Raw genomic sequence first — 22,807 nt, forward strand, 5'->3', positions numbered from 1 at the left:
ACCCCGAACTATTGTCACACCACTCATTCTATCTAACTTGCACACTGACGTTTGCACAAATACGTACTTACGATATAGTTCTTACAATATTTTATATATATTCATTTACTCTATTAATTATATCAATACTGTTGACGGATAGAGATTCATTCACAGATCGCATCAAAGCGGACAATCGTCTCTGACGCGCGTGGCATTAACATTCCTTTTTCTTACTTCTTCATCCGCAAATGATTCTTTACTTCCTTCGGTCACATCGTTCTACTTTTCATATTTAACATAATTTTTGACATAAAGTTTTTATCACACGCTAAAAACACTTGATCTCCCTCATTTTGGAGATAACCGTCCGTCCGCACAGTGCCTCGAAGCGATAGAGCAATCCACAAATAAACGGGTGCAACTGCCGTTCTTTTTCTTCTCCTTTCTTCCGCTTCCGTCATTCAGTTTCTCTGCAATCTTCCCGTATATCGTCGTGGTGAATTCGGAGACACCGCGCAACCTCCCCTCCGTTCGAGAATTAGAAAAACCATACAAACTCGAACAGATGCCGCCGCGGCATATTATCGTCCTCGTCTTCATTCTCAACAGCATCGCAGCATTAACAGCGTCAGCGGGTTGTATAATGATTTGGCGCGAAATTTACCTATCGGCGAATCAGAACACTTTTGCACCGGCACAAACACGTTTCCCGCTCGCATCGAGTCCCAAACGTTGTTATCTGGTCCGATCCTCTCATTTTCCCGCACGAAATAATCCCTATTATGGTTATGATTAAGTGTAATCATTTGTGACCGCGCTGCGCGAGGAAATACTCTATCTGTTGTAGACAGAGTAATTGCTGCACCAAGCTCTGTAGCGGGTCCTGGCCCGGCTGAAGTTGGCCCGGCTGCTGCCCTTGGAGTCCCTGCGGCTGCATCAAGCCTCCACCAGTAGGCTGAGCAGACGTAGGCGGCAGCATCGTGGTGCCCGGACCTGACTGCTCGACCAACAACTGCCGTTGCAGTTGTTGCGCCTGGTAATGAGCCACCGCCATCAGTTCCGAAGACTCCATGCCCATCGAGGCGGCGGCAGCGGCGGCGGCGGCGGCGGCGGCGGCCACATGACCCAATTGCGGATGCTGCTCCGGATGATGGTGGCCTGGTGCTGCTGCTGCTGCTGCTGCTGCTGCTGCTGCTGCTGGCAAGCCGGGCTGACAGGCCAGCGTCGGAAGCATGCCGACGTGCGACGACAACCTGCCAGTCATGGAGCCGGCTGCGGAGGCTAAATAGGCGGCGGCAGTGGGGAGGCTAGGATTCTCGCCCCGCTAGGGAGCCACGTTCTTGGGCCTGCGCCCCCGTCGCCCCCTGGTGGGGGGGCGCGGGGACTCCTGGCCTCACTGGCTCACCGCGGGGCTCTTCTTGTCTTGCTGCTGTTGACTGGCATCCTGCGTTCCCTGTACACCTGCAGCCGCACCCGCTTGACCACCTTGAACTCCCTGAAGTAGTACATACACACACATGCAAGACATAATATTAGAATCACATTACTTATATGATGCTCTCTGAATAGTATTCTAAAGTCAATACCTTTTCCTTAAACTTTATTTTTCTTTTCTTTAATCTTCTGTTGAGTTGAGCATCTTTAGTATTGGTTTTTCCGAGATATCAACCGAATAATGACATCAATCTCCAAATTCAGAACTCAAGTAATAGTTTCAATATCTGATATCAGTTATTTTCATAAATTAGTTCAACTAATTCAGCAAAATTTTAGACTTGTTGCATATCTAGAGCTCTTCAAATAAATTATGCGGGTGTAGGCACATTTTTTAATCTAAAATTTTTGATTTGCTGTAGAAAGATGATTACCTGATTACCAGGACCTCCTTGTGGTGGACCAGGACCACGATCTGGTGGCCAAGAATTACCCGGTGTTGGTTCCGAGTGGAACTGATGAGGATGTGGCGGTGGTCCACCAGATGCATCATGACTATGAGGATCCAGATTATTTGCGGCATCGTACTGCGTATTTTCCAACCTTGTAATTAATCGTTCGTCCTCATCCCCGAATTCACCACCCATCAAAGAAGGCTCACCCACGACCATCACATCCTACATGAAAGTAAAAAATCATTTAGTCAACCTTTAGCCTGCTTTTTTGACGACGTTGCATGATCGACGATGTGCTGCTTCATTGAGAAAACAAATCGAAAAATTTACCTGCGATGCTAGAGAAAAATTTGGCCCTGGTGAACGCTTCTTGCTGGGCGCAGGAGGTGCATTGTTGCCCGGTCCGGATGTACTGCCCTTCCGCTTTCTTCTTTTACTAGCCGGTCGTTGAGACTCTGGAAAAGAAGGAAATCGTCGTGAACACGACGCTGCGTGCATTCGTTGGCCATATTCGGCCACGTGTGTATCTACACACTGATAAACTTAAGAGCACTACCCAGCTGTGGACCTTTCTCATTATCAAAGGTCTCTGACACGCACAAGCACAAGCATGCATTAATAGACAAACACATAGATATGTGTCAAGTTTATTTCTATCTTTCTCCCACGAGCTACTTTGCACTCTCAAGCGATGTTTACAGAGAAACACGTTTGGCAATATATTATTTGGTATTTTATATGCTTGGTTCCACGGTTTTATCAAGTTTAAATGAACATCGGGTAAATATATATATGAGCTATATACAAAATCGCAAGTGAAATGGAAAACGCGGTGCACGCACAAGCACGATAAAGATGGGCGATAAGCTGATACTAAAAGCCATGTCTCGCAAATAATATAAGCGAATCAATGCTATCAATTAATGTATATACAATTAATATATATACAATTAAAAGGAAATAGAGAATTCAATCATAGTAATGCTCTTAAATAGTAATCCTTAAATATAATTTCATAAAATAATTTAAATGTTTGAATTAAATTCGATGAAGCAAGCGACACAAGACTATCAATAGAAAAGTCCATCTAATTGCTAGAAGATTTCGAATAAGATCATCAAGTTTCACGCTTGATAAGAAAAAACCGGTGGAACCAAGAATTTCGATAAAGCGGTAAAGAAAATTAACAACGAACAGTGCGTCGTTCCGCGAATAGCAAAAACCGATTTCACATTGTCTACTAGGATCGAATGGCCGTTCGGCTTCACTGGCTGGTGCTTCTCATGTAAAGCAACTGTTCGTCTACCTCTCTTACCCGGCGGGGCAACTATCCTCTGCCATTTCTGGAACAAGGTCGTCTTCAGACAATCACGAGGTGACAACGCATACGCCTTGTGCCTCGACATCAGTTCCTGCATCGGCTCCAGAATCACGCATAACTGTAAAAGAATCGTCGTATAGTTTCTAATGAAAGATTATTAAATCAAGTTATAAATTCAATTTTGATAGTGTTCTTTTAACTGTCCGGAGCTAACGCCAACATAGTTATTGATTCGACACTGTGTCTGTAAAATTCATTTAATTTAAACATATAAGTAAAAATGGACGAGAAATGTTCAATACAAATTAAAGAAGAGAGCCACATTTAGTCAAGGCGAGTTTTAGTGCTAATAATACTTTATTCAATTTACGTTAATTAAAAGGAACTAATTTCGAACTAAAATAATATAATTAGTATAAAAAAGAATAAATTTCTAAATTTATTTCAATAAAAATAATGCGAACTTGCAGATAACATAAAGAATAAATTATTTGACATTTCTGATAAAGATTTAATCTCTAACAGACCGATCATTAGCTCCGGAGGATTAAACTTGAATGTATGAACAAATATTGTATATAACAAAAACTTTTTTAGATGATTCCTAGAAATTTTGATAACATTCTAATAAAATATTTAATGCAAATTAACAAAACAACTTCTTTGAAAGCTCATAGAAAATATATAAATTTTTTTTTATTTCTGCCAATTCGTTTTGTATATATTTTCGGGAATTATATTTGCGTTCTATATATTTTCTATACAGTGAATAATATCGTTGCATCACGTTAAAGTAGCGGCAAGTATAAAAGGTGAGTATAACTAATCACACTTTAAGGAACAACTGGAATTCTGCGCGATGACGATATATTCATCTATCCATAAATCAACTGAAGCCTATTTTCATCGTTGGCGAGTTTTCACCCGCGTGGAGAAATTATTCGAGACGGTTCCTACGCGTTTCCGAACATCGTATACCAGTTCAACAATGGGCGAGGACTTTCCCGACGTAACAATCGACGGGCTTTTCAACTGACTCGAGACGATACACGCGGAATGCACGGTCGTCCCCCTCCCCCGGTGAAAGCGCTTCCGAGCGCGGAAAGAAGGTGGTTCGTAACCCGGATAGCCGGAGATACTTTCGAGAAGACAGGAATACGCCGTGTTCCGATCTAGCCCCGCATCGACACACCTTGCTGCAATATAATTTTCTGACTAAGTACTATGTCGCGGTCGATATTTTTTTCCGTTATAAAGCAATATACAACATAATGTCCCTTCCTCGTGTTTTCGCATGTACAATGATTCGCACACTTTTATCTAAATGAGCATGTACTTATGCATAATGTATTTTTTCTTTTTACTCCAAATTTGTGGTCTAAATATTTGTTCTAAAAGTCTTTGCGTTCATTTATATCAAACTTAATAAAAAAAACACATAATTTATACCTTTTATCTATTTTTGTCTTTTGAACTCAATCGCTTTGCTAACGATTTTTATCGTCAAAAAAGTTTAACCCGGAATACTCAACTATGTATTTTGTAACTCTTAATGACAGTGTCGATATCATTATATCATTGACATGTATTATATGTGATAAATAAAACAACTGCACAAATGGCAGTATAACTAATTGTAGTAGATTAAAAGTTACAGAATACAGACATTGAGATGATTTTACACCCAGTAGCAAGAAAATAAAGCTTAGTAATTCAGTTTTTTGTACTGATTAATAATTTATATCTATTTTTTTTTATTTCTTCTTATCTTTTTCAGAAATCATAAAAGTAAATATACAATGTATAATAAACTCAAATACTAATACATTGTAAAATAATCAAAATATACAATTAATAATAGTGACATAATTGGAGTGTAAAAATCATAGGTGATCGTGAAAAAAATTAAGTGATTATTCCCAGGTTAATAAAACAAGAAAATTTCCATTCACTTAAAATGCGGCCAATCTGGCACTGATGCATCAACATAAAATTAAGACAGCGCAGTACGGAAGATACGTACTCTAAGGTAGTTGAGAGTGAAGTTGGACATGCCCTGCCTAGTGATGTTTTTGCTAATCTGCTCAAGCATTGTCGGGTCCTGCTGCATACTGACAACGCTCCTCGGAACCAGTTCCCGATGCGTCCTCACCGACATATGCCACGACTTTATCCTCATGAGATCGTCGAAGGTGAACTCCAATATTAACCTACCCTCCGTTAACACCTAAAATAAGTTTTCGAATGACAATACTCGCTTCGGCTATTTCGAGGGCGCTTGATTTTGCCCTGAAGAGAGTTCGCAGGACTTAAGCTTCCTGCTAGGAAACAGTTTTACAGAAATTACAGAGATCCAATTAAACTTTAATCCTTCCTATCTTTATGATATCTCTTTTTTTTTTTCAAGAAAAGAACAATTGACTTTTTTAATTGTACCAACTCAGAATATCAGCATTCAGTTTTTATAATGACATAATCTATATATTAAAAGTATATATTATATAAATTTTTCTAGTCATTTGTATATTGTATCATATTTATTTTTTTTTTATCTATTTCAATCATTGTAGTTATTTTTGTTTAACTCAACAATTAAATACATAAATATTAATAATCTGAAACGTATAGTTTTCTACTACAAGTGCAATAAATTCTGTAGAATATTCGTACCTTAGTGTACATCGGCTTTCCATACTGCGTAACCATTGTGCACTGATCACAGTCCAGCGTTATGCTGGTGTTGTGAAACGATTCCTTCTGATTCCTCAAAGTATAGTAAAGTTCCGTTACTCCACCATCAAATATCGAACGGAAGTACCTGGGTATTAACGTCCTTCCTATCGCTGAAAGGATAAAATAGAAACGATTAGAAACAAATACAATGAACACGTTGCGAGGAAAGCAAAGTGACGATTAAAATCGACAGCTCTCTTAAAACGGTCGATGTTGCTCTATGTTGGGCACAATATAATTCTCCGCGATAACATGCACCTCTGCAAAATTGGTATCTTCGCGAATGACTAAATAAAGTAAACTGTCACATTTAAATTTTAATGTTTAATTCTACAACAAACTGTCGCGTCTAATTTTCAAAAATGTTTAATTTTATAACAAACTGTCACGAAGAACGAATAAAATTTTATGAAGAAGCGACGTAAATATAAAATCCGAAACATAACGTTGGCGGACAAACATACAAATGAAAAATATCTTTATTTTTCTCTTTAATTGCAAAACGTATTTTGCATCACCGGACTCGTTCGGTCGTTCCAGCGCATCTTATTGCGCAGATGCCTTGTCATTTATACTCGGATGACGACGACATGTATCCACACGACATGTAATCACATTGTCGTCGTATATTTTCGAGACGGTGGTGCGGAACAGACATTAAAATCCACCGACTGCAAGATTGCCGCGCGGTGGCACGTCATTATTTAGAACAGAGGTGGCACCGTACGAGCTTGGCAGCGATTAAGTATCAGTGACAATGTGTGAACCGTGATATCGCAAAGATGTAAGGAATTATCTCGCGGAAATTATCTGGAGAAAATCGATCACATTAAATGCAGAAGCATATGCGATATCATAGAAACTCCACTCCACAGTTTATCATTTTGCTTCTAAAAAAAATGTGTTTGCTTGCAATTCAATCTTTTCATTTTGCAATTTCTTTTCCTTTCATGAAAATAAAGATACTTCACTCGTGTACTGTATTATTCATACACACAGAAAGAATGAAGATTTTGATGAAATATCTAAAAATTTAATTAGATACGGATCTGGAAGTAATTTTATTGGATCATCAAAATAATTATTTATAATGAGCAATGCTGAAAAAATTTTGATATTCTAGCAAGTTTCTGAGCTAGTAATTATTTTGATAGTTCAATGTTGTATCTAAAAATTTAGCCAGGTACTGATCTGATGAAAACAATTTTGAAACTATCAAAATTGTTTTCAGATCAGTAATAATAACTAAATTTTTAGATGAAAAAAACGTCACGTTCTTTCGTGCGTTATTTATAGTGACAGATTTATAGTGACAGATTCTTGAGTTAGATATGATTTACGAGCCGAAAGAAACCAACTTTCTTTCTTATTAATTAAAAATAAAATTCCGTACAATATAATATTAGCAAGAAGTAAAATGTAATAGATTAGTAATGTATTAGATAATGTATTAGATCCTGCCTAATTTTATTACGTATAACAATTTTTAAACGTTTCTTTCCGAATTTGCACTGCCGATTGAAAGGTAAATTGGGATCAAATAATAGGTGGTACTCACAATATCTTTTCGGTCCATCTTCCAAGCAGACATGGAGGGTGAGGGTGGCATCTTCTTCGAAGAACTCGTTTGCAAAGGACTCCCACCAGATGTTGTCACTATCCTGAATATAATAAACAGAGAAAAGAATAGTTTGAATGCTATAAGGATTTTGCGAATTTTGTCTTCGACATATTTCGATGTCATTGTAATGATTATTATCACATCAATTTATTTCACAAGTTACGAATTAGAAACGCTAATGGATAACGAATCAAGAAAACGATCAAGAATTAGGCAAAGAATGGAGATCTCAAAGTGCGACAAAATGAAAAGGAGAGAAGAGAACGGTACTTTCTCCCTTTCAGAGAATCGTATAGAAAATGCAAAGATGAGAGAGAGAGAGAGAGAGAGAGAGAGAGAGAGAGAGAACGAGAGCTTGTACCTCAACGCTGAATAACGCATGACTGTCTGGCTTGAAATTATAGCATTCCACCCCCTCCCAGTCGTAGGAACTACCCCTTGGCTCTGTTCGCCACGCTTTCATTCAATTATGCATCCTCCACTATCTCCCTTCGTCTCCCTGCCTGGTCCACCTACACCTAAACCCCGCAGGCACTCCTCTTGTTATTATTTTCCCGCGTGTGGTCTCTCGTCGGCTTTTCTTACACGCGAAAAACCGCCGTCATCAGTCGCTTTTGTAACGACCGCGATTTCGGAGAAGGCTGCGGGCATCATGAATTGCTACTCCGTTATCGACTGAGATTGTTCGTTCGATAAATCTTGAACCCGTATCAAACTATGCATTGGAGATTGAGAATTACGAATTGAAGATTAGAATTCAACCAATTAAAATGAAACGGATTAAAAATAAAATTATCTGATTGGTTAAATTTTAATTTTAAATTCATAATTCTCAATTTCCGATGCGCAATCTGACGAACTTTAGAAAAATGAACTCAATCTAATACAGATGTGCATTATGTGTGATAGAATTTGTACAAAATAATATATATACAATATTATTTTTTATCTCGTCCCCTGAAAAAGATTCTTCCACATATACTGCCTTTGCCAGTTTGTGTGTGTGTGTGTGTGTGTGTGTGTGTGTGTGTGTGTGTGTGTGTGTGTATGTATCATAACATGTCTCGGTGGACGAATTCAAGCAATTCAAATTCGAATTTCTACTGAAATGAGGATATTTCTTATAATAAGTTATTTACAGGTTTTTATGAATGATAGTTGCATTATTATTAAATCAACGATCACTTAATTTAATTATGAGATTATTATTTCAGTTCATGATTGTATTCCAAGTCCGACAAACTGAATTGTCGCACAGTCTATAGAACTGTTAATTGTATTTATATATTCACATATAAATATTCCTAAGCATCAAGATTCACTTTGACCAAATGTGACACATTCTTCTCCCTATTCATGTTTAAACACATCTCGAGTTTATTTCACTTAATATTGTTTGTATAGAATAACAATTTCATATTTAAATAAATTCTTTACAGTGTTTAAAGATGTTCATTAATACCAATATTATTAAATTGCTTGTCAATTTAATTTGTGATATTGCGTACTCAAATTTTAGTGTAGAACTGCGTTTCAAGACCGACAAATAATCGACACGCAGTTTGCATAAACTGAGAATTATGAAATTCAAAAAAATATTATTAGATTTCAAAATCCACTTTGACCAAATAAGGCTTTCTTCACTTATTTGTGTTCTTTCTTGTATTTGTCATAAAATATAATCCACATTATACATAGTTAAATAAAACTTATGTTAGTAAAACGATATTCCTCCAACATTGCATATACGAAAATCCTTTAATGACGTTGTAAAACGATTTTCTTTTCCAAAGTGTAAGAAAAGACAAAAACTAGATAATAATAAATGTGATGTGAATAAATGATAATAATAAATGATAATTAATAAATGTTTCGTTATTTCCGATAACATATCAGTTTATAATTATTTTGTTTATAGAATTAGATTTCTCTAATTTTTTTCCATCACTGTGCCACTATCTATATCCCGTCGATAAAATTTAAAAATTAATTTACTTTAGTAATTCTAGAAGAAAAATTGATAATTAAATTAAATAATTAAATAAGTATACATAAAAAAAGTATTGGAAAAATAGTATTAAGAAAGTCTACTGAAAATATCTAATGACATTATTATACATTCCAAAATATCAATAGACTACGACGTGAATTATTTTCTAAGCACGTTTACTTACACGCAATAGAACGCTCGTTGTCGCAACAACAATTACTATACTTGTTTTTTACAATTATTATACTTTTAATTTATTATGCACTTCTACTATCGCGCTTGTCAATGAGCAGCTTTTAATTTTACATAACACACGGCTTTAACATAACGACAGAATCTTGTCTTATGATCTCAGCAAGTTTAAGAAGAACAATCAAATAAGACTAATTGTAAGTAGTTTTTCGTAGAGAGTAGAAAGCGCATTATCTGTTTTTTTTTTTTTTAATCAAAATATCAACCAGTTGAAAATAAATAAGATGCAAATCGAAAATGAGATATCGTCCGCAAAGCTGGGACAAGTGCGCCACTCATGTCAAATCCGTATAGACAATCGGTTTCCGGGGCGGGCACCGTCGACACTGCATTCGCGAAGATTTATTTCGGACGTAAGCTACGCCGTGCCAAATCAAGCAAACTGTTACCACTCCCGCGCAAATTGATATTTCTGGCAAACACGTTTCGGCCCAGACGGAGGGAGGCTGAGATAGAATAGAACGGAAAAGTTGGCGAAATAGTGACGCGATAAGCGTGGCGAAACGAGTAAGAAGACGTTGCTCGACAAATAGACGATATTCAATAATGTGCGGAAGCAACTAGGAAAAAAAATGCCTTCTGGGATTTACGAATCGCAGCTCGATCGCATCGCAACGGATCTATATGTTTCACGAAATTATTCTAGCGACACGATGAGATCAGCATTTGCGGATTCGATATGAATTCTGTCATAGATCTAATGTGAATGACATGTGCTTCGATACACGTGTAATATGTGTAATCTGTGTTCCGGCGTGCATGTGTAATATATGCAATATGCGTTTACAAAAGATGGTAGAAGTGTAATTTTCATGTTACGTTGCATAAATCATGCAATTAGAAAATTTGTGTTAGATTTAATACGTTTCTCAAACGGTCCATTTAAATTTTTGTGTTAATTTAACATAAGATGAATAAGTTAGAAGAAAGTAATTATATTACATTCTGTAAAGATATTATATTATGTAAAGAATTTATAAAAAAGAAGTGATAATTACACAATTTATAAACAATCATATTTCTTCATTAGAATTAACTTATAATATGTTAAATTAACACACGTTACATTTATTTTAGAATTTATGTTTAAAAAAATGTTATTTTTGTGTAATTTGTTCACTTATATATGAATTGTTTTATTTTAAACACTAAAAAATAATGAATTTAACACAAAATATTTAAATAATAATTATGTTAAATTAACACATAGATATATTAAAAATTTTAATATATTCGTGCCGATGTTGAAGGAAAATTGAAACACAGAAAATTTTAATTTAATAAATGTATACTAAAATTTAAATTTTATCGGCACGAACTTTCCGGACAACCCAATAGAATTTTAATAAGAACTTGAGTGAAAATCGTTTCTCATACAAACACAAAATGTTTTTTTTGTGTGGATTTTGAATAAAGGATCTCGCACGTTTCTTATGGATTTTGATTCTTGTCAAATTTCATATTTTGGGAAATTGTAGTTCCAGGTGTCCTGATTAAAAATGTCAATGAGCGCGATCTCCTAAAATTAACAGTTTTTGAGATATAACTGTCCAAACTTAGTTAATTCTATTATTTCGGATATGGGTGGGTATTATTTCGGATTTGGGCGATATAAACATTCTCGATCTCACATGATCCTATAGCGAAAAAAATATCTAGATGAATCTCATTTCGCATATTATAAGGTTGATCTAAGTATTTTTTTTAAGTCTGTAGAATCATGTGGGATCAAGATTGTTTATATCGTTATGTTTATATCGAAATAACAATTAACCAAGTTTGAACAGTTATATCTCGAAAACTGTTAATTTTAGGATAAATCGCGCCCATTGACATTTTCAATCGGGACACTTGGAACTATATAATTTCCCAAAATATAAGAAGATTTGACCGAGAACCAAAATCCATAAAAAACGTGTGAAGTCTTTTATATTTGGATATATTTTGGACATTTTTTGCCAAAATTCTCTATTTTAAGATTAGCATTATTATTAACTCTCTAATCCAAGCTCTAATCAATATATTCCTATGGATTTTCTTCGGCTATGTAAAAAATTGTTTATATAACAAACGTTTTTCACAATCTTGCATAATTTTAAATTATATAATCACATTCCTCGAATTTTGACTTTCAAAAAGATTGTTCAATTACGTTAACTTTAAGCAATGATACACTAATTTAAAGTATACTGAATCCTATCAGTTAAGGAAATTTTGGAGCGAATACTGATTAAGATACTGATTAAGATTAAATTGACAATGTAACTTATGGTACTATTTAACATAACTTCAGTTTATGATTGAGTTTTAAGTTCAATGAACCGAATCGGCATACGAATTATAGAATTGAAAAATGTATTTGAAAATTTATGAATATTATTAAACATCAAGCTCCGCTTCAATCGAACATAAAATTCCTTCTTTTATTTTTGATATTCACTTATCGGTTTAATTATTCTCATTTATTATTGCTTCAACCAAAAATTTAGTTGTATATATTCGTCACATTCGCATTCACAAATGAATACACTAACGCGAATATGTTCCCAATAATGCATACGGTAATTACTTCAGTCGTGAAGAGACTCTGTGAACGTAAAATGACAAACTTCGCAGACGCATTTCATAATCAGTGTTTTCTTGTTCGCACTAAACTTGTCAACGAATGAGAATCGAATTTACCTCGAATTAACTTCAAGCTTGTCGCGAATGAAAAATCGAGAAAGTTTTACGAGTCATATAATTAATGCCTCTCAGTTAGCTTCACGATTCTCAAAACTGTCGAATCTCGCGAAAGTTTAGCGTTTGTCATACATATTTCAGTACGGTAATTAACTGCTCATTAATCATTCGAATCTTTGACCGGCACAATACGGATCTGACAGTTTTTCTTATAATATTCCAATGTGAGTGTATTTTTTAGCATGTCAAAATTGCATATTATCGAACGTCAGATCGTTAGTTGAAGCCTAATAATAAAAAAATAAAACGCACTTCGGTACTTCACATTCCCGATTTAGAGAAATTAATTAACAATAATTCCAAATAACAATGTAAAAAAATTTATAGCTACATATTATGGATGTCTGAAAAATTCAATTCAGACTACAATATTTATCAAAATTTCCGTTACATTTCTATAAATGTATGCAAAACTTTTAATAAACCGTTAATAATTGTTCATAATTTTTCTTGCATTTATAATCATTTTAAACCGATATATTATTTACTAAATGAATATATTTTACAAATATATGAACATGGAAAGAATAATTTTGTTAAAATATTTAAAAATTTAATCAGATACAAATCTAAAAATAATTTTGTTGATCCATCAAAATAATTAAATAGAAATCTCAAGCATTATGAGGTAATGATGTAAAAAGTTTGAATATTTTAATAACTAATAATAATTCAGTCCTACATAATTATTTTGATAATCTCTAACAAAATTATTTTCACCTAATTAATTACCTAATTAAATTTTTAGATACTTTACAGCAAAATCATCCTTTCCGTAAAGATTTGGGAAAATTCCTATGCAAAACCTCTCGTCATGAAAGAATATATTTGTTGACACATTGATGGATATTCATCTGAGTAACCGTCGCGGTGCAGTTCATTTCGTCACATAGCAGTTAAACACACACGCATTTTCAATTCATACTAATCACATTAGTTTCACTTCTAATATAGCCCTTTGCCTTTAAAAGTTGCAAAGATAAAAGAAAATAATAACATTTTGTTTTCTGTTACATTTCTCTATATTTTGAATACTTCATTTAAAAATCTATATATAAGACATAAAATGTGAGCGACCAATATTGCTGCCTTTTAAACTGCTTCACTCTTTACTTTACTGTACTTATACATATATACTTGTACATATACTTTTACATATTAAAAAAGAAGACGAAGTAAGATTCAATTCAGTGATATTTTAACTTATATAATTCTTTGGATATCAGTTGAAGAGTTATATAATCGAATAATATATAATACTCAAACAGAACAACATGATCAAAGTGACGTTAAAATGTATCGTGATTGAAATAATTTTAATAATCATTTTATTAATAATCATTCTAACGTTATTATGACTTGTTGTTTGATTTATATTGAATTTATATTATAAAAATTTATATTATAAAATTTAAATTTATAATTTATATTATAAAAAAAATGTTTGGTTGAAAATGGACGAACCAATAGATTCTGATTATATCAATCAATTCTAGTCAAGATAACCAGATGTCCAATTATGATGACCGGAATTTTGATTGATATGATCAAAATCTGCTGCAGGTTCGTTCATTATCAATCATAAATTTTTCTCAGTGTGGGATATATACGAAATAATATCGTTGCCATTTTCTTACAATTCGATCTGCGTTTTGGCCATTCTATCTGATTTTACATATTCCATCCGATAATTCTCTCGTCTTGAACAAAAAACCACCTCTCCGACAGTGTGCAAGAAATTCGCATTTGCGTCCTTGCTACGGCGACCTGTCGAAATTCAATATTATTTCCGCAATAAAAATTGGTTCCTTCTGTCTGTCATAAACTATATGTCGCGCGAGTGACAAGGAAATAACAAAAAGCGGCGTTCATACATACGTACCGTATACTTTCATTCACCCAAGTTAATAACAGCGAAAATTGCGATGGTCGCGGGGTAACGTACAGAAAAGTATGACGAATACGACGCTTGAATCCACGCCGACAAAAAAAGCTCGCGAAAAAAGGTATACGGTATTATACATATTTCGCAATGTTTTTAATATTAAAACGTTAAAATATTAAAACGTTAATAATATTCAAAATATATTTTTAACATTATTAACAAATAATTTAGAAAACACAATGTCGCACAACTCTTTGTATTTTTTTAACATACATGTATATTTACAGTTTTTTTTCTGAAATTATTTCGAAAAATTGCCGAAAAATAAAAGATATTTTATGCAATATCCTCACACGCACTCATTGAAATGAATTACACTATTAATGCACTATGGCGTCTCTAATGTTACCTAAAAAGAAATCGATCCTATATAAGCAGCGAGCGAGGAAAAAGGGTGCGGACATAAATCGCGGTGTGATTTTCGCGTGTTCAGGTCGCGCATTTTTTGGAGCGGCCGTATTAGCGGCGGAGTTAAATTCAATTTGTCCAGAGGCCGTCCAGAGGAGAGGGAGGGAAGGAGAGAGAGAGAGAGAGAGAGAGAGAGAGAGAGAAAACAAAGGTCCACCACGCTCGAGCTGAGTCGTCCTGTCCGTCCATTCGGATGCGCGTCGTAATAACCGGGTAGCGCAGCGGTGCGAAGCCGCGTTTTCGCCGGCTCGACTCGGCTCGACGTCGCCCGCCGTCGAAAAAATGCTCGGCATCGAGAGTCTCCGCGAATTCCAGTCCGATTCCAGCATACCGGGCGTGACGAGAAAGAATCCGTTGTAATTCCACGGTGTTACCAGGTAACGCGTCGCGACGCGGCGTTGCCCTGAGAGGCGACGGCGGCGACGGCAATGGCAGTGGTGGCGTCTCAACGTCGACGCCGTATTTTAAACCCGCCGCCAGTGCTCGCGACGAATAAATTTCTTTCCATCGATTCGGCCGTACCGACCATTCTCGAGACTGCCCGCGACCGATGTGTCTTCGCTCGCTTCTCCTCTCTCTTCTCTCTGTTCTCGGTCTCCTCCCAAAATTCTCGCTCTTGTCCCCGAATTCTCACCGGTTAAGCACGATTGTGACTTATGGCTGCCTTTTGATTCTCATTTCACATTATTAGCACCAAAACTCATCGACAAACATCTACATGTTTAACCCGGCGAGTTAAACCGACGAGATACAGAAGAAATTGCATAGTTGCATGTATGATGTTTCGTTGAATACGCAAATCTCGATCTTATCCTCTACAAAAAAAATTGGACTTTATCATGTTTTTCTTGAAGGCTCAAGCTGATACAGTTAATGAATGTAATCTAAGTCTTATATATAAATTTGGAAAAATGTATCTTATATTACAATTTTACACAAATGATATTACGCAAAAATAAATTAAATCACGAAATATTAAAAAAAAAAAAAAAAAGAGAGAGAGAGAAAAGAATTATACTACATGCACGGTGGTACGTGGACACAATATGAAATTATATATTTGAACATTGCTTTGGCCAAAAGTACTATTTCGTAAATGAATTTATATTTGTACAATACCGTTTAACAGTCGCGTATAATTTCAATACTTGGAAACGTAGAAGATCCTTTTCGCGTGTTTGTAACATGGAAAATAGAATAGAAGTAGATCGAGTTTCAATTCCTAATTTTTTGAAAATTTCACCCGTTTGTCGCGAATCGACCTTTCGTCGAAATCTGCCTTTTTCATCCTACGCGTCCAATGTCCATTCTTCACTTTTGTGATTTTTCGCGCGTTCCCGTCCCAACTGGCAGCGCGGACTATACGCCGGGGTTGCCGTCGGTTCTTCGCCGGGACTGTACCACCCCACTGTTGTTAGGGGGGTGTGGGGAGACTAGGGGTGGTATATGATCGTGTATATACGCCGCCGCGAAAGTATTGTCGGCGCGCTCCACCTCTCGATTTTCTCGCGAAAATCCTTTTCACAGGCAAGCCCGTGGCCCAGGTGACCGCGTGCTATATCGAAAATTTGCAAAAATTCTCCGCCGTACAACCACCATTTTTGAGAAATTTCGGGCACGCGACTCGCCCGTAGATAGATTCGATAGGATTTCTCTCTGACGCGACGAGCCCGGACAAAACTCTTCCGGCCGATCGGAGTATATACGGCCAGGGGCGGCGGCGTGAGGGACGAACGTAGGGGGGAAGAACGAGGGGATGGGGGGTACAATATGGGTTATCGAGGGGGCCCCACCCCCAGGGGAGAGCAGGGGCCCTCATTTTATTACCCAGGCTCCCATGACGGTTCTCAACCTTGGCCGAACTTGATCTTCTCTCGTATGTCTGATAGCCTTGCACGCTCGCATTCGCGCGGCGTCCAAGTTTTTAGCGTAAACATCCGTGTGAGACCGACCTGTACTTATCCGCGGTCTCGGTTAGGTCGCCAACGGTGCGTACTCCGTACGCTCGCGCCTTTCGACATGAATGTGCTTGTTGCGGGTATAGTGGTGAAGAACAACCGCGACGATATTTGCCTCTATTTTTATCCTACGACAAGTAGCGTGAGCGAGCGAGCGAGCGAACGAGCGACCAAGCGAGCGACGTGACGGATGCGCGCGATGGAAAATGTGAAAAGTGTTCGATAACCGTGTAACGGAGGCTTTTGCATTCGATAACGTCATCTCGCGCAACGACGTCACCGCGCCGACACCCGCACGCTACGGACTCGCTCTTTCCCTTGGGCTCTCAAGTTTCCCTCACGGAAAAAACCAATTTTTTCTGTAGAAATCCGTCATTTCTACAAAAGGTTTCGCTGTCTTTTATAATATAAGAACGCGTTAATGTATTAATGTCGCTTATCAGTTTCCCACTTATTAATTCATATTTAAATATTCTCGATGTATTATGAAGAATCTCTTAGATTAGATCTTAAATCTTAGATCTTCTTGGAGAAATGTTCGTTTAATAAAACATTTTTCGCAACGCAATATTTTCGACAATATTTTTCCCTGTAAATCTCAAGTATAGAGAAAACAGACTACAGAAGGCTAATTACTTTGAGTAAACAATTTTAAATCAATTTTTGAATATTTCTATTTGAAACGTGTTTATAATATAAAATATAATATTCAGGATTTTTTATATTGAAACATTTGTGAGAAAAATGATAATTTTTAGTCGATATTTTTTTCCCGTAACAAAAGTAAAAATTCGTTAAAAAATTTATAAATAATTTGAAAAGATTTCTTAGAGAAGTTAAATTCGAAAGCATTATTGTTTATGTTGTTTGTTGTGAGCACGTACCTTCACTATTTCTCTTTCATCTATTTTCTTTATAAATGCATTCTGATCATACGAGTTTTCATTTTCGATCGTAAATACATGAAAATCCAAATTAATTTCCCCGAGTTTCCTCGTTAAAAGTTACTTGTTCAAACATAATTATTTTCACGAGATATTAACGATGTAATTATTTAAAAAATTTAATATAAATCAAGATATACAATTAATTTGACGACCTTAAAAGTTGAGTTATTTAAAATAAAAATAAACTCAAACTGCTAATTTCTGACAAAAAATTCACTCGGAAAAACTAAAATTCAGATCAGTGTAAATCGTTAACGAGCCACGACGCTACTTTACTGATGCTTCTTATACTGGTTTATCCGTTATCGTAATCGTGAAATTATCACGTTGGCATGACGAAATACATGAAAGTTAAGGAAAAAAGGGCGGAAGGGCGCGTTAGCAAAAGAAATGCGTGCGCGTGTAGAATCGCATAGCGGGTGTGCAGGAAACCGCGCGGCAGAGTAAATGAGGCGCCATCAGTCACAGTCAAAATGCTCCACGTCATAGTTGGGAGTGGATCTCTCTCGCGTACGTCAAAGTCCAGCGATGGAAATTAATGCACTTTCTTTCGCTGAGTAACGAGTGCCGAAACGAGATGCCCACAAGATCACGCGAGAAAAAAAAGTCTCCGTCGTATTTCGCGGCATCTCCGACCCTTTAATCTCCAATTTGTTGTGCTTACATGTGAAACACGCTAAATAAATTACATCAAACTATGTTAAATGTAGTGATGGACAATTTCCGTTTTATTCATTTATATCATATTTTGTATATTTTTTGTACATTAATAAAATTATACAAGGTTCTACTTGCAAAAACTATCTATAACTTAAACACAATGTCGTGTGACATTTCACGTTGATACTTCGAGCCATGAGAAAACAATAATCTCGCGAATATCTTTGCATGCAGTATTGATATTCATTATGGGCGATGATCCTTTAACAGTCTGATTTATTTTCTTTTATCCTTCTTATCTCTCGCATTTTGAGCAGAATTAGCAGCTATAGAAGCTACAGATATTTTAGACTAATTGGACTGATCGAGATTTCTACTGTCGAAATATAATATAATAAAATCGATCCCTTGTTTCAGAATGACGTAAACTCAAAAAATTAAGTTCCCACAAAATGGATAAAACTTTTTTAACTTGACAGAAAATTTCTGACTAATCAAATAATATCGACAACGTCTTATAACGATGCACAGTTTATAGGTATATATAATTAAAAGATGTATTTTTATAGAATTTACGTATAAAAATATTATTAGGCATCAAGCCTCGATCATATTGATGATAAGATGTAACTTTTGTTTCTCAATCTTTAAAAGAGCTCTTTTGAATTCTGACGATTTTGACAATTATTCTTTTAAACTACCCTGTTTGAGTCATGACAACTTTTGATTTTTTTATGAAGTTAAGTTAATTAGTTCACTTTTAAACAATTGATAAATACTGCTTATTTAACTCGTTTATTCATGGTAATAATTCGAAATCACATTTTCTAAGTATTATTTTTTTAAGTAAACAAGTGAAATCATATTGAAAATACGCTATGTATAAGCCTCGGAAATCACGTCCTTAATTCTGAGAAAAAACTCTAGAGCTTGGAAGTAGAAAGATGTACGTTATTTATGCAAATGTAAGATATTTTTTGCATTCGTATCACGGAACTTGACGCAGATTGTAATCAATTCGAGATATTGATATGTTGTAACAAATATATTACGGTTAATAGTAAACGAGATTACTTTGATGTAAGATTTACTACGATCGGAAATATATATATAAATATCCTGGATCACTTCATTATTAATTCAATGCAACGTAAAAAATATCTCTACATTATTACGACCAGGCCGTATATCACCTCGATAAACTGCATAAAGGGTTACATAGAGAAAATACACATAATCCCAAGAAACTCGTTTTCATATCGGTGGTGAACCGGTTAAGAAACTCTTCTTCTTCTTCTTGTACTGTTAATTACCGTTCAGTATACACGAATGCGCCGTCTGCCTTTATAGTGTATCGGAACTCGTTTAAACGTTCACATTGTATATAGTGATTCTCATTTTTTGTCTCGTAGCTACAGTCATCGTCTCCGTTTTTTTAGTGCATCTTATACACGCACACTCTCCCCTCCCTCCCTCTCTCTCTCTCTCTCTCTCTCTCTCTCTCTCTCTCTCTCTCTCTTCTTCCCATTCTTTTACTCGCTATTCTACTCGCTCGTATCATTCCCGCGCGTGAGACGAGATAATACATTCCATCCTTCCTTTATTATCTTCCATCCTCTTTTTTTGTTCCTTATAATACTCCCCGTCATTCACTTTTATTTACGTTTATCGCCTCGACTTTACGCAAACCGGCCGCCGCAATGCTAAGATCGCTGCTACAACGAATAAACGTGTATGTACCATTTTCTTACTTCACGCCCCGATTCTCTGGTGAATTGGCCGCAGCTAATTGATATTTGAAACCACGTTCAAGAGATCATTTGCCAATCGCTAAACTAATGCCGTAATGAAAGACCGTTTCTATTACACGATGCTAAAAAACATGGAAATCGTTCAATTTGATATATATATAAATATATAAATATATCTGAAAAAAAACGCACACATGTACGAAATCGTTAATCGAAGAACGTAATGGTTATTAATTATAATAGCAACGAGTGGCACGAAAGTAGTTTCCGCGTATAGTTTATCGGGAATGGCGGCGCACGTCATGTCGCGCAGAGAAGAAACGACGGTTCTCCGAGAAAGTATCGAAGAGAAAGCACATCAAGTTCCGCTCGGTCCTATTCCGCTCGGTTGCAAGACGCGAGCAGAGAACACGCACGCTTGAAGCCTTTTCTTTCTTTTCAGGTCTGACCATCCTCGCAAGCTTTCCTTCGATCTCGATGTGCCTTCGCGTCCATTAAGGCTCCATCGACTTCATTGTTACACATTCTCGTAATACGTACTTCGAAACTGAGTAGTAGTTTCAACGCAGACGTGACGCTCGTGAACGCGATCACTAATAGAGAGAAAAGGAAGGAAGAAGAGAGTGAAAAATTGCATGGAAAGTACGCATACGAAGAGTCAATCCCATTTAAAGATCGTCAATTTGGCAGCAATTTACATTCTTTCGCATCTGTTTGTATAATAAATTAATTTGTGCGATTTTTATGTGAAAGCCTTTCTCATCTGTCATGCTCGAGGATCACGAATTTCACGCTTTTTCTTCGTGTTCTTTTTCGATTTGAATCTCTGCAATTTGTAACCTTCGTAAATCTTTTGTAAGTGCAAATAAATACAACAATTTTAATATCCAATCCAATATAATTCATTCCATACACAGAGATAGTGCTAATGTTTTTTATTACAAAATATTCTTGCGCCATATATTTATCTGCTTAATTTTTCGCAAAATACGTATCAACTTTTTCTGCTATCGGTAACATTAAATGCATAATAGATATATCAAAAACATGAAATTCACAGTGTGTCGCTATAATACAATATATGCCAACGTTGTATATTTAGAACTCGAAATAATTACTTCGTCCCAATTTCCCGAGCGGCGTATTTTCTCTATTAAGTCATTATGCGCATTCACGGCTCTTTCCCCGTCCATTAAATTTTTTTCTCGATTCCTAAGATAAAATCGATGTAATATACATGGAGAATATACGCTTTATCATAAAAGTAGTGTTTTCTATTGAACCCGAGCACCATAGTGCATCCAAAGCTTTCTCTAGTAGGTCATTACATTGCTTTGAGGTTTCATTCTCATCCGCTTCCGTTAAGATCCTTCCTCGATTTTATTATTAAATAGATATTTTTATTTTCGAATTATATTTCGGAACTTGGTCCATTGCGATTATTATTAAAAGCTGTATTTTTTTTCTATTTTAATGTTATCCAACCGATAGAAAACACATGATAATCTCTGCCTTTGAAATCCTCATTTATTCGAACTGTACAACGCAACAGACATTTTTCTTATCCCGACACGACTGAAACTTTATTCATAATTAATTCTGCCGCACACGAACTCGCCTCAGCCATCCCACGTTTCACGCAACCACCATACGCGTTAATTCTGGTCCGAGCTGTCGTCAACTACACGCCCACGTTTCGTAGTGATACCATGTTTTATCCGATTGTACTATAAGCTTCTTTCAAGCTTAGATTCTACCGATTCGAAGCAGCGCGTTCGGAAATCGATTTAACCCTAACCGGTACGGACAAACAGAAACAAGGGGAAAGAGGAAGAGGGCAAAACGAAGAGAAGCTAGAAAAGAATCTTCTCCTATTCTATACTATCGCATTTGTCCGGAAGAATGGACTCATCAATTTTGATCGATCGAAATTTCATTGATCTTTATACGTATTCACTTTTCTTGCATTTATTGCAGATTTCTCGATCTTCTCTAGCGAGCATTTGTTTTATTATTGTTCTTCTTTGATTATTATTATTATTGTTCTTCTCTTGACACCAATGAATTCCTCAATTAAGACTTTTATCTTAACAATTAACAATTACATATCAATAATAAATAATTTCTTAAGACCGTGATGACCGTGACATGTGAATACATAAGTAAGAGTTTGCCTACGATCGAAGCTGGATCTTAAATGCTTTCAACAAATAATTTTTATGTAAATTTATATACTAAATATGTAATTATTTGAACTGAGCGCCGAAATGATTTTTCAAACGTAATCAAACTACTATAGTAATATCACAAATTAAATGAATAAGCAATTTAATAATTTGATGCTCAATTTGGCATCTTATTAGAAAGATATAAATGTATTGAAAAATTATAAATAAATTTATTGCGAAAAATATTACCTCGACCAGGAGTCAAACCCAGATCTTTTGTAGGATATTCCATACGAACGTCCTAAGCCTTTAGATTGTCGAGATCTTAGTAATATTTCTCGCAATAATCGATATGTAGGAACAATAACGCATTTTTCAGCGTAGATAAACAATAATAAACGATTATTAAGACCGTATATGTGAATATATATATATATATA

The 22,807-nt window shown here is 35.8% G+C and overlaps 2 protein-coding genes across 6 annotated transcripts in view; both read right to left on the reverse strand.

Moving 5' to 3' along the window:
- The window catches only part of LOC108684511 (transcriptional activator ptaB-like), a 14,914-nt gene extending 13,629 nt beyond the window's left edge, over window positions 1–1,285 (reverse strand). Inside the window, exon 1 of the mRNA XM_018188863.1 lies at window positions 3–1,285. Within this exon, the coding sequence (XP_018044352.1) occupies window positions 785–1,246 (462 nt within the window). The 5' untranslated portion in view covers window positions 1,247–1,285 and the 3' untranslated portion in view covers window positions 3–784. The remainder of the gene's footprint in view (window positions 1–2) is intronic.
- A 69-nt stretch (window positions 1,286–1,354) lies between these two features.
- The window catches only part of LOC108684508 (LIM domain-binding protein 2), a 193,327-nt gene continuing 171,874 nt past the window's right edge, over window positions 1,355–22,807 (reverse strand). For 3 of the 5 annotated variants that reach the window (XM_018188859.1, XM_018188858.1, XM_018188856.1), the window contains 7 exons: window positions 7,484–7,586; window positions 5,863–6,035; window positions 5,216–5,419; window positions 3,178–3,310; window positions 2,202–2,326; window positions 1,851–2,093; window positions 1,355–1,477 (listed from right to left, as the gene is read on the reverse strand). In XM_018188859.1, coding sequence (XP_018044348.1) covers window positions 1,376–1,477; window positions 1,851–2,093; window positions 2,202–2,326; window positions 3,178–3,310; window positions 5,216–5,419; window positions 5,863–6,035; window positions 7,484–7,586 — 1,083 coding nt within the window. In that variant the 3' untranslated portion in view covers window positions 1,355–1,375. Of the gene's footprint in view, window positions 1,478–1,568; window positions 1,777–1,850; window positions 2,094–2,201; window positions 2,327–3,177; window positions 3,311–5,215; window positions 5,420–5,862; window positions 6,036–7,483; window positions 7,587–22,807 lie in introns of all 5 variants that reach the window. The other 2 variants (XR_001931639.1, XM_018188857.1) reach the window with 2 other exon arrangements.

This window comes from Atta colombica, unplaced genomic scaffold, assembly GCF_001594045.1.
Source record: "Atta colombica isolate Treedump-2 unplaced genomic scaffold, Acol1.0 scaffold135, whole genome shotgun sequence".
Lineage (NCBI taxonomy): Eukaryota > Metazoa > Arthropoda > Insecta > Hymenoptera > Formicidae > Atta > Atta colombica.